Raw genomic sequence first — 13,501 nt, 5'->3', positions numbered from 1 at the left:
ATCTGCAGAAAATACCGTTTGATGTGGGGGGTTTTTTCCTGCAGTGTCTCAGTCCTGTGTATCCATACTCTCACAGTGGTTTGTTCTGTATGCTTGCTCCGTTGTCCTTGTCCTGTGTTAACTTTCTAGTTGGCTCAAAAGTAGCTTATGAAGCCCAGTCATAGAACAGTGTGTTAATACTAAATCTCCTGGCTCCAACCTAGGCCGACAGCTGCAGCCTCCAAGTGCTTTTTCAAAGTATTCTGAAATATTACATGCCATACTTTACTTTGACAGAGATGATGAACTTTGTTGTGGTCTCCTAAATGTCTGAGACCAAATTTAGAAAAGCCACCTCAGCTACAACACACATTTGATTGAAAGCTAAATTTGCTGTGATCTATATTCTCACATCACTGGCTACATGTATTTTACAGTTGGCATGATCGTCTCATAAAACGCTTTTGGCACTTAGGAATACTTAACTTGAAATTTTAAAGTTGTCTACAAAAAGTTTTTAGGCGAAGACCCTACTTTGTAGAAAAGCTGCTTTTTTTTTTTTGGAGCCAAAACCAGAAGTGGATTGAATTGAAAGTTTGGCCTGAAAAAAAACCTAAAATCTTGAACAAAAAAAAGCAGCTTTTCCGTAAGACAGCAGTAGAATGGAGCCAACACCTTGAAGATTATGAGAGACTTTTCTAGATATGCTCTATGCAGGGAGGGGAAATTAGCAGTATTGTTAGTGCTAGATGCAGTGATGAGACAGACAGTGGTGTGATCTTCTATTGTAATAATGTCTGTGATGGAAATGAGAGGACTGCTGCAAAGGAAACTACTACAAATAGTGCCAGTGTACCTGAAAACTACAGTGATTAGGACTAAAACAATATAGATCAGAACGTGGAAAAAAAATCATCCAAAAGTTTCTGAAAAATAAATACCGTATATACTGGAGTATAAGCCGACCCAATATAAGCCGAGGCCCCTAATTTTACCACAAAAAAAAAACTGCGAAAACTTATTGACTCCAGTATAAGCCGAGGAGGGGGGGGATGCAGCAGCTAGTGGAAAATTTCAAAAATTTAAAAGGTCAAAGTTTTTGAATGCAGTAGATACTGGTAAAGGGGAGGGGGTGTTTTGGTTGTCTGTCTGTCCCTTTGCTGAGCTTGAAGACTGAGGTTTTTTTTTCCCCCACTTGGGCTTCAGCCTGGCTGAATATAGGGTATCTGCAGTGCTCCTATTAACCTCTTCCCGACGGAACAGGAGCACTGCAGATCCCCTATATTCAGTAGACCGGGCACTTAAGACACATGGATACCTAAATGTGTTTGTGTTTCACAGTAAAATTCTACCTTTATATGTATTCTAGGGAAAGGAGTGATTTAGAACTTTTATTTTATTTTTTTGCTTTACTCGAGTATAAGCCGAGGGGGGCTTTTTCAGCACAAAAACTGTGATGAAAAATTTTGCTTATACTCGAGTATATACAGTACACATATGAAATATGTAACATAAAAAGTTGGTTTTAAATAATAGTTCTGTTTTTGGTGACACATTCCCTTAAGGGTATAAAACTACCATTGCTATAATGAGCATATTTGTTGAGTTTACTCTGAAATTGGTCTTCTAGAGTCAAGTAACCATTTAATTTGAGGTTTTCAGCTATTAGAAATGGAGCTTATTTGATTTTTTTTTTATTATGAATCCTCAGAAATGTCCTCTGTGTAATATCTTAAAATAGCCGAGTTTTTAATCATTATTCCCTCGTTAGTGATTTTCTTAGTTTGTTTGGAAATCTTATGTTAAACATTGCTTGAAGTATCCCCATCAGAGAACAGACATACTTAGAGGAAATTCTTATCCTGCCTTAAGTTACTTTTTGTTTTCTCTTCTTTTTTTTGGGCAACTAATTTACTTTTGTAACTTTCATTTGTAGGATGGCACAAAGCAGAAGCGTGAACGAAAGAAGACTGTTTCATTCAGCAGTATGCCAGCTGAAAAGAAGATCAGCAGCGCAAGCGATTGCATCAATGCAATGGTTGAAGGATCAGAACTGAAAAAAGTCCGGTCCAACTCTAGGATCTATCACAGATACTTTCTCTTGGATGCAGATATGCAGTCTTTGAGGTGGGAACCTTCAAAGAAAGATTCTGAAAAAGCAAAAATTGACATTCGATCTGTGAAAGAGGTCCGAACTGGAAAAAATACTGATATTTTTCGTAGCAATGGAATTTATGACCAGATTTCAGAAGACTGTGCTTTTTCTATAATATATGGAGACAATTATGAATCTTTAGATCTTGTTGCAAACTCTGCTGATGTTGCCAATATTTGGGTAACTGGATTAAGGTATTTAATTTCATATGGGAAGCATACCCTTGACATGATTGAAAGTTTCCAGGATAACATGCGGATGTCATGGCTCTCTCAAATGTTCAGGGAAGTAGATGAGGAGAATGTGGGACTAGTACCTCTCTGTAAAGCAGTGCAATTTATAAAAAAGTTAAATCCAGGTCTCAAAAACAGCAGAATTGAATTAAAATTTAAAGAATTACATAAAGCTAAAGAAAAAACTCACACGGATGTGTCACAAGATGAATTTATTGAAGTTTTCCATGAACTATGCACAAGACCAGAGATTTACTTTTTGCTAGTCCAGTTCTCGAGCAATAAGGAGTATTTGGACACAAAGGACCTCATGATGTTCTTGGAAGCGGAGCAAGGTGTGGCACAGGTAACAGAAGAAATCAGCCTCGACATCATCAAAAAATATGAACCATCCAAAGGCCAGGAGAAAGGCTGTCTGTCTTTAGATGGCTTTACAAATTATCTTATGTCTCCGGAGTGTAGTATTTTTGATCCAGAACACAAAAGAGTTTGCCAAGATATGACACAACCTATATCCCACTACTATATAAATTCATCCCATAATACATATTTAATAGAAGACCAGTTTAGGGGTCCTTCAGATATTACAGGGTATATTCGTGCTCTCAAAATGGGGTGCAGAAGTGTTGAACTGGATGTCTGGGATGGTCCAGATAATGAACCTGTAATTTACACTGGCCACACAATGACAACGCAGATTGTCTTCCGTAGCGTGATTGACATCATTAACAAATATGCCTTTCATGCATCTGAGTTCCCATTGATTCTTTGCTTAGAAAACCATTGTTCTGTCAAGCAGCAGAAAGTTATGGTTCAACACATGAAAAAAATCCTAGGAGACAAACTTTATACCACTCCTCCAATTGCAGAAGATGCATACCTTCCATCCCCTGACTCTTTAAAAGGCAAAATATTAATCAAAACTAAAAAACTTCCCCCAGATTGTTCAGGTTTTGAAGGAGATGTTACAGATGAAGATGAAGGCGTAGAGATGTCGCAACGGGTAGAGAAAGGAGACGAGCAACAAAATATTGTCCCGGTGAAACGAATACAACTTTGTAAAGAGCTTTCTGACCTTGTTAGCCTTTGTAAATCTGTTCAATTCACAGATTTCCAAACCTCTTTCCAGAGCCAAAAGTATTGGGAAGTATGTTCCTTCAATGAAGTGGCAGCTGGCAAATATGCAAATGAGAGTCCTGGGGATTTCGTCAACTATAACAAAAAGTTTTTGTCTCGGATATTCCCAAGCCCGATGAGAATAGACTCAAGCAACATGAACCCGCAAGATTATTGGAAATGTGGCTGTCAAATAGTTGCAATGAATTTTCAGACTCCAGGTTTAATGATGGATCTTAATATTGGTTGGTTTCGACAGAATGGAAACTGTGGATTTGTTCTACGACCTGCCATTATGCGCGAGGAGGTCTCTTTTTTTAGTGCAAACACAAAAGATTCTGTGCCTGGAGTTTCTCCTCAGCTTCTACATATTAAAATCATTAGTGGGCAGAATTTTCCAAAACCTAAAGGGTCAGGAGCTAAAGGCGATGTTGTGGATCCTTATGTCTATGTTGAAATCCATGGAATACCTGCTGACTGTGCTGAGCAGAGGACAAAAACTGTGCATCAAAATGGAGACAATCCAATATTTGATGAAAGTTTTGAGTTTCAGATTAATCTTCCAGAACTAACAATGGTTCGCTTTGTGGTGCTTGACGATGACTATATCGGAGACGAGTTTATCGGGCAGTATACTATTCCATTTGAGTGTCTACAACCGGGCTATAGACATATTCCTCTACAGTCTTTAACTGGAGACATTTTGGCTCATGCCTCTTTATTTGTCCATGTAGCTATTACTAATCGCAGGGGTGGAGGAAAACCTCATAAACGTGGCCTCTCTGTTAGGAAAGCTAAAAAATCAAGGGATTATGCATCAATGAGGACATTACTTATAAAGACTATTGATGAAGTCTTCAAAAACGCCATCCAGCCTATAAGAGAAGCCACAGATCTACGTGAAAACATGCAGGTAAGACCAATCATTTCTGCTAGTTTCACCACAATTATGCCATGTACTGTCAGTTGGGGGTCCAAGACTGAAGCAGAAACACAAGTTTGGCTCACCTAACAGCAGTGTTATTTGTTTATTATAGAAAAAATACAACTGTTCCAGAATCAGTAGAACAGCATCTATTGACGGATGTAAAGAGTTGAGGTTTCAAAATGTCTCTCCTCTCTAAACTCCTTTATTACTTTGAGACGCTTCCAGTTGCTGTCCCTCACTCGGAATTGCGCTCCCTTCAGAAATTCATTTTTAAGTTCATCTGGAATGGCAAGCGTCACCCCATACCCCGTTCGGTGATGCTCTCTGGTAAAGAGGAGGGGGGTTTGGCAGTTCCGCATGTCCTGCATTATTATTTAGCCACTCTTCTGCGCTGCTTATCATTTTGGTCAGCTCCACAGGCATACACAAAATGGGTCGACATAGAGAAGCTTTGGCTAGCTCCGATCCATCCCAATGCATTCTTGTGGTCCAGCCTTTCCCCCCTTCCTTCAACCCCCCTTCTGGGTCCTATACGTTTTACGAGGTCTATTTGGCTTACCCGTTCTAAAATTTTCCCCCTAGCTTCCAAGTATTCGTTTATGATTTCCTTCTTGTAGATTGCCCTCCTCCCGGAGGGACTCACTTCAGCTATGGTGAAGCCCTAGAGTGGGCTGGGTCTTTTCTGTATTGCGGACCTAGTTGACCCACTAACTTTGGAGATCAGACCCTTTGACTATTTTGTAACTGACCTTCACTTACCTGCCTGCGAGTGGTTACATTACCGACACATTGTCCATTTTGTTTTTGCCCAATTTGGCTTCCTGAAGGTATCTCGGCTGACATCCTTTGAGAGACTATGTCGTACTGGAACCTCCTCGGCTGGCCTTATCTCTAGTATTTATTGCTTCTTCTCATCTTCTGGGGAGCGAAGCCCCATTTCACATAAATATATGGAGAAGTGGTCTAGGACATTGAATAGGCAGATCTCTCCCTCCCAATGGCAAATCATCTGGTCTCGTGCGGCTAAGTCCTCCACCTGTGTTACATTCAAATTATTGATGCCCTGGTATCATACCCCTGCCTTACTCCATTCTCTCAACCCAAGTATTTCTCCCCACTGTTGGCGTTGCGGGGCGAGGGTTGGCACCTTGTATCACATTTTCTTGGAATGCCCGGGGATTCGCCCCTTCTGGTTGGAGGTTAAGTCCTTTACGGACGCTTTGTTCATTTGTGGGGTTCCGCTAGATCCTCTTACATACCTCTTGAATCTTCCGCTTATACATCTTGGCAAACAGTCTTCTAAACTGTTTCTCTATTTATGCAATGCAGCTAAGACGCTTATTGCCTTCTGCTGGAAGAAGGTCTCCTCCTTCCTGCTCGGACCTCATTGCCCCGGTAAAAGTTGTGCGCAGTTTGGAGAATCTGACGGCCTCCCTTAACCACACCGTTGAGGCTTTCCAGGCTATATGGTCACCATGGGATGTGTATTGTACTTTGAATGGTCTCTACCCCCCCTCCCCCTTTCCTTTTTCTTTTTCCCCCTCTTTCACACTCATGTTTTTGGTTTTTGTGCTCTGTATGCTTTGATGTTCTGTATATTTAAAAAAAAAAAAACATTTTTTTTTAAAATAAAAATTACAGTTTAAAAAACAAACAAACAAGAGTTGAGGTTGGTGGAAGTAGTGGAAGGTTCCCTTTAAAGAAATTGTCCCCCACAATGAAACCAACCATTAAGTATTGGGATACTACATCTATGGGTTAGAATGGAGAGGTGCTCTGTAAGAATGTGTTCCACTATGGCAATCTTAAAGGGGGGGGGTGTATGTCCAGTTTCCCAGTCATTTTTGCATACTGACCACAGGATTGGTCATCAGTAGGTCATCTGTTCAGTAGGGTCTGCATATTGTCACCAGAAGCTACACCAAAGGCCAGGGATAGAAGCAGATCTTCTCATATTCAAATAAAAGGAGCGCCAGTAACTCAGCCAGGTCTACCACTATACAGTGCACAGAGCCTGCATCCCTACTCCTGCAGAGCTGCTTCCAGCTTCATCCTTCATTGTAACGTCTGGTGTCAAGAGGCAAATGGATAAGCTTATTAGTGTAGGGTTGGATACTGATAACTTCTGTGGAGACCAGAAACCTCCTTTAAGGGCTAGTTCACACGTGGGCAAAGGGGCGGATTTTGACAGCAGATTTCGCTTCAAAATCCACCCCTTTACAATGGTGGTCTATGTAGACTGTCGGGCTTTTTTTTCCGCTAGCGGCGGGCTGTCGCTAGCGGAGAAAACAAGCGACCTGCCCTATCTTCCGCCCCCGGCAGCACCCTCCTATGTCGGCTCATTCATTTGAGCCGACAGCGGAGGGGAAAGCCGCGACCGCGATGGTCGCGGCAGGCGGGTTTTGACAAGAGTTAGATGCGTCTTGCCGCGTCTCTCTCGGTGTCAAAAACCCGCGCGGGCAGTTCACGTGTGAACTAGCCCTAAAGGCAGTGTGTCAGACTTTCTGCCAAGTTAACTAACTGCACCCCAGGTAGTGCATCGAAACAACTGTTCAGACATGCCTCTGTAGCCCTAGAGTGTTCGATTAATCAAGAAAAATAAGTTTTCTCCAATATGCAAATAAGGTCACAAGTGCATAATGGAAACAAAAATATACAGAGAGAACACGAGCGTGCTGTAGTGTAGATCTGTTTGCATGAAATCGTTTTGAAAGGATGTGAGACTAATTTCACCTTCGAGTGTTGTGAAGTAGTCAGTCACAACACCAAACAGAGACAACAAAGGTGATGGTGGCAGCAGAGCTCACTCACTCTCGGAAGGACCGGACAATATCGAACAAGTTTCTTATGCACCTGAAGAAGAGTTATATACAGCTCGAAATGCGTTATGCAGTTTTACACAATCAATAGAGGATTTAAGTTTATCCATCTGGATAGTCTTCTGTCTACGGACCAGCGAGCGCAGACCTCCACTTCTAGCTGTGTGGCCTTGTTGTGGTTTGACAAGTGCATAGTGGGCTGTCCTAAACACAGCAAATGCTCAGGCCCTTCCCACTTAATCTCCCCCATATCTACCTATTGAATACTCCAATGCACTCCAATTCATGATTTCCTTCTCTGAAGGTATGTAACTTATGACTACAGTTCAGAGGGTTCAGCCCATGAGCCCAGTATTGATTCGCAGTATTATATGGCACACGCTTGAGATTTCATTGCAGCAGACTAGATCATTGAACCATGCTGGTGCCTTCAATCAAGAAGCACAGGACAGGGTTTAGTGAGGATAGTCTGAACATTTACATATTAGATAAGGCTTCTTTTCTGTGGAATTAAAACCTTTCTCTAGAACTATACATTTATACATTACCTGGGCAAAAAGGGACTGCCAGACTCCCTGTAAGCTATCTACTGTATGTATTATATAGATGGACAGTCTTCTAAATGACATCTGGTAGGTTATGTTAACAACAGCATTGGAAGTTCTGTTCAGAGTGTCCATCATAAATTGTGTACACGTTATATCAGGTTCACACCTTCATCCCGGCCTCCATTATGCAGGTTTCCGTGTCCTGCCCGAAACTGCACAGGAGACGGAAACCTGCAGGCATTATACAAACCCATTCATTTGAATGGGTTTGAAAAGTGTCCGGCCGTGAGCGCCTGTGAGCAGTTTGTGCGCTCCATGGCGAAACTGTTTTTTGTTTTTTTTGTTTTTTTTTAAAAAACTGGACTCAAAGTTGGACATGCAGAACTTTGTGTCCGGTTTTAAAAAAAAAACAAAAAAAAAACGGTTTCACCGTAGGGAGCCCAAAACGCTCACGGGCGCTCATGGCCGGACACTGTCTGTTGAGTTTCCGTCTTCTGCATGCAGAAAACGGAAACCCGACAGATGGAGACCGGGCGCAGATGTGAATGAGCCTACACGTTTTTTGTTTGGCGTAACAGATACCCTGTGGACCCAAATAAAGTCAATAGGGACCAGTGGGATCTGCTTACGTGCATTATAGGATGGATCTGTCCCCTTAGAGATTTCTGGTTTTTTTAATTCTAATAACAGAACAGAAATACTGAAGTCCTGATGGGGATGTGAATACAGCCGTACAAGCATCTGATACATCTGTTAAATGTTTGGCTGACCACTGTTTTCCCCTATGAATTCTGCTTGGAAGCCCCAGTTTTAAAGGGGTTGTCTCATATAAACTTCTTTATTGTAACTCTTTTGATGTCATTTTAAGAGGTTACGGATCGTAAGTAATAGTCACTTTTTGGCCCTTGTACTTCAGAGGGTCTCTGCCACGTGAGTACTATAACTGGTATATGATAGTTGAAGGGCACATTACAGGTTCACATCGGGGTCCAGGAGCTTCTGCTTGAAATAATGTTTTGAGTAAACCATGTCCAACAACACTGAGGTCACGTTACTGGACCGGTGCCTATAATCGGGTCACAACCTAAAGGTTTCCAGTTTCCGTGCAGGCAGAAATTCATATAACTTACAGCCTGCCTTCCGTGACAGATTCTCCGTAATACTTACTACAGCAGTTTTAGCACTCGAGGCTGGAACATATTTCGGTTCATAAGTCTCACAATGCTAACGTGGTTTAAATAAATATTTAAGGATCCTGCTTTAATTCACAGGTTTGAAGTTTTGCTTTGTTTAGAAGAAGGAGACATTATTTTACTTTGACATGCAAACGGCCATGTGACTTAGTGCACATGCTTCACTGCACTTCCCTGGAGATATCCACAAAGCAGACCATACAGAAATGTAGCAACAGCTCCCAGACTGAGAAACATTCTAATAAACGTATTTTATCAATAATTACCACAATGGGGTCATTCAGGATAACCATAGTACAGGTTGTCTGACACCCAAAAGCAGTCGTTTCACGTTTGTCCTCGGTTTTCTGAGAATTGGCCATGAGATAGATATATATATATATATATATATATATATATATATATATATATATATATATATATATATATATTATTTGCTGTAGTTGTTTTATTGTTCTTTAATGCCAAAGTAAAGCATTGACCTGACTTGACCAAAATCATACATAGTACCTTGTGCCATAGTGACTTCGAACTCAGTCTTAAGGGGCTGGAGCCTGATGTTTCTTCCGTCTTCTTCCCCAGTGTGTATGGGATGGATTCTCCATGACAATACTTTAGCTAGGGCAAACTTTAGAACAAAAACTCCTTGCAGATGTTGTGCTGGGCTTCAAGGCTGGAGTGCTAACCACTGAGTCACCGTGTTGTCCAATGTATAACTTTATTGTACAAATTTCAATATGGTTGTGTTTATGGGAAGACCCCTTTTAATGAAGTATATTACCAAAATATTCATCAAGCAACCCCAAAAACCTAGTAAAAAAAAATAAAAATACAGCTGTTAGATTTTAAGAAGTAAAGCCCCATTAGGCTGAATATCTATCTACTTGTTAATATATTACCTCTGTGCTTTTGGCCGAACATATTTTAGTGAAATTCTATGATCATAAAGAGGTATCCAGGAGGGACTTATTAAGAGTTAGGGAAGAGCATCCAAATTGTATTTGACAGCAATCTGTATTGGTTAGCCACAATTTTGAACTGTATCCAGCTCCGCTCTCCTTGTGTTCACCTTCAGCACTTGTCACTGTGTTCAGACTGTTCGGAGTCTAAATCATTTGCTGTTCTTTCTTACATATGATTGATTTTCTTCCTACATCAAATTTGAATAAGATCTGATAGTGTTTTTTCTAGTTAGAGCCAGTACGATCTTATAGTATTTTGCTGGAAAAGTTATATTATTCACATATTTTAGTATAACATTGTGATATTGCTTGCATAGTGAGGTGAGGTTTATTGGCCACTAACTTTCTCGGAAGCCACCAAAGACAAGTCCCTGACTTCAGAGTTACCAACCTCTGTAACGGAGGGACAAAAGGGACTCATATTACCCAGTCTGAGGTGCATGTTGGTGGTTTAGGAGCCACAAACCTAGAGACTGGTTTGATTTTAAAAGGAAATTTTTGTATTGGACATTTATGATCTATCCACAGGATATGACCTAGATGTCTCATAGGTGTAGGTCCTAGAGGACACATAGGGTATATCTCCAGGTATCGCACACATCTCCAGGACAGGAGTCCCCTGACCACATTGTGAGGCAGTAAGTAGCTACTTCATCCAAACAGAGTATGGAAAGGAATCTGTACATGTCCGTCACTCTCTAAATTCACTTATTTTTTGAATTATAAAAACAGTCAAATATGTTTGCATGGCTAACTCCTAGAGAAGTAAGTCTCGACGGCAATACACATATACAGCCACGTCTTCATGGCCAGCCTTAACGGATAGGTTAGGGGTTCAGGATCCCCATCCCGTGGCTATACCATTCATGTCTGAGATCAGAATGGTTTTTGAAGACCTAAACGTTTTTGCATTGAGCTTTGATCAATCTGTTGGTCACTTTCTATCTTTGTCAAATTTGTAATTGCCATAACAGGAAATCCCTCATTCTGAGTAGGTGATTTTATAGAATAATAAAAAAGTTGTCAACTCTAAAATATTTAGTCTCTGTTAAACGCCATGTACTTAGAATATGATGCCTGCAGAGGAGGAATCTTCCCCCAACCGTTCTGTATATGACAGATAGGGAGTGACATTAACAAGTTGTTAGTGTTTTTTTTCTATTCTGTCAACCATACATTGCTGGTGAGGATATTGTCAAGTAGGAATTCTTTATGGCTAGTTATACCCAAATTCCTTTCCTTATTAGTATATGCATTAGTAAGACCGTTCTGTAGTTGGCTTTTACGCAAGGCCTGAAGTGGAAGTTACCAGGTCTATACAGTAAAAAATAGTTTTGTTAGACTTTGTTTTAGTTTTAGACGTGAGAAGGGCGGCCTGCTGTTAGATAACCTCTACACTTTAACATTCTTAAAAAAAAAAAAACAGGGGTTATCTGTCCTGTCTGTATCCCTCAACATCTGGACCAGGATATTGTTATACAGCGCCATAAAGTTAGTGAAAAACATAGTAAAGTCAGTTAGAGCATTCTCTGATAAGGTCGGAGCCTGTAGACGCACAACCTTGAATGGTCAACCCTTTGGTAATATATCATCTTGTTAATCCATAGTGGGATAGGAATGTATGACGACTAACCTACAGAGCCCTATAGAATAAGGTTATCTATGTGTCACATTTCAGCACGACCTTCTTAATTTTAACAAATATTTTTGTTAATGAACATTTCATTTTTCATTGTCCCCTAAAGGCACTTTCACATAATGGTCTTTTGAGGCCTCGCCAGTGGTCCTCAGCCATTGTGCTCCTCAGCCATTGTGCTCATGAACCAAGAATAACATGAAAATAAGCACAAAAATACCCCAAAACCAAACAAACAAAACCGTTTTTCTGCAAAGTGGCGCCTTAGCCTAAAGGAGTTTTCCAGGATGATTTGTGATATATGCTTAGGATAGGTCATCAATATATCATCTTTGGGGGTCTGACTTCAAGCACTCCACAGTTTAGCGTATTTAGCCACTGTGGCACAGGTAAACTGTATAGGGCACTGTATAGGGGTCAAACTGGGTTACTGCAACTCCGCTTTCAATTCAAGAGAATGTAACTTGCAATACTGTCACCCAGACTCCTATTAAACTGATATTTCTAACCTATCTAAGGATAGTTTATGAATATCAAAATTCATGATAGAATCCTTTTAAGTATGATTTATTTTTGAACCACATGCATATGATATTCAGGCTAGCCATAACAAGTAACGTAATAACACTTATTCCTTTTATTACTACATCATAGAATTCTACTTGTTACTTGTTGCCAACCCAATCCCTGCATATCTTTCATAAATGTCACCGATGACTTTCCATCCATGACCCTCATTCCAGAAGTGGATTGTCCTTCAAAGTTTATTTAGTGTTTGTGGAGGTCTCCTGTACTTTTAATGCATCCCCTTCAACCTTTCTAACTCTAATTGACTTCTGCTCCATTTCTCTAAGAGCGGCTCTATTGCCAATTAGTTAAACATTTCGTTTTAGATGTCCTAGAGGCAGTCATGTTCTCGAAATAGAGCAGCTTGTTTGTGTTTGGCCGGCACAGTTTGCTGTTGAGACACTGCAGCATTAAATGAGTATTGAGTCTACAATCCAATTTAGGATATCGGATTAATCCCTTTGGACATAGTAGCTTGTCCGTGATTATTGACTTTTCATTGCTAAGCTGCTACTTCTCTTCCAGGTAAATGTTCTGTTATGACTTGTTGGAAAATAGGCAGAACCTGCAAATCTGATTGTCTCTTGTACTCTATGGGTATTGTCAGTCTTTATATTTGTAGATCATAGTAATCTTTATGTTTTTGTAAAAATATATATATATATATATATATATATATATATATATATATATATATAATATATGAATATAATTACTCAGGAGTGTTGTTATAGGGGATACAAAGGCTGCAGTTACTACCGGGCCCTGGACCCTGAAGAGGGCCCTAACGGCCGTATATAATATACGACTATTCTAATGGGCACAAGCTAGATGGAGGCCATGTTACAGATTTTGCACTGGGGCCCAGAAGCTTCAGATTATGTCTCAGTAGTTACATATCTATTATATGTGCTATACACTAATCCAAACTCTTTATATCCACAGAACGCTGTTGTTTCATTTAAGGAGCTGTGCGGACTTTCTCCTGTAGCGAATCTTATGCAGTGCATCATGGCCCTGTCAACCCGCCTAGCTGGACCGGACAACACCCCAGTAGTTGTCATGAATCTCACTGAACAGTATCCCACCATGGAGCTACAAGGCACAGTGCCAGAGGTCATGAAAAGGATTCTAACAGCTTATGATTCTGTGAGTATTTCAACAATAATCATGTATTATATTACACAATTGTAATAGTAAAACCCAAAGGAGAGAGATTTATCAAGCCATGTGATTTCCATGCCAGTCTGGATAATCTTTAATCCTGCAGACCATGCGCCTACTCTCGTACTGAAATCTACGCCATTTTTCAAAAGCCCTATAAAAATGAAAGCCTGGCTGGGATTGACTGCTGTGGTCCTCTAA

The 13,501-nt window shown here is 40.4% G+C and overlaps 1 protein-coding gene across 1 annotated transcript in view; it reads left to right on the top strand.

Annotated features, from left to right (window-relative positions):
• Positions 1–13,501, top strand: part of PLCL2 (phospholipase C like 2) — a 136,435-nt gene that overhangs the window by 78,727 nt on the left and 44,207 nt on the right. The window contains exons 3-4 of the mRNA XM_075271410.1: positions 1,916–4,396; positions 13,082–13,285. Coding sequence (XP_075127511.1) covers positions 1,916–4,396; positions 13,082–13,285 — 2,685 coding nt within the window. The remainder of the gene's footprint in view (positions 1–1,915; positions 4,397–13,081; positions 13,286–13,501) is intronic.

Source organism: Leptodactylus fuscus, chromosome 4, assembly GCF_031893055.1.
Source record: "Leptodactylus fuscus isolate aLepFus1 chromosome 4, aLepFus1.hap2, whole genome shotgun sequence".
NCBI classification, from domain to species: domain Eukaryota; kingdom Metazoa; phylum Chordata; class Amphibia; order Anura; family Leptodactylidae; genus Leptodactylus; species Leptodactylus fuscus.
The sequence above is the reverse complement of the archived record's forward strand: the minus strand, read 5'-3'. Positions and strand labels throughout refer to the sequence as shown.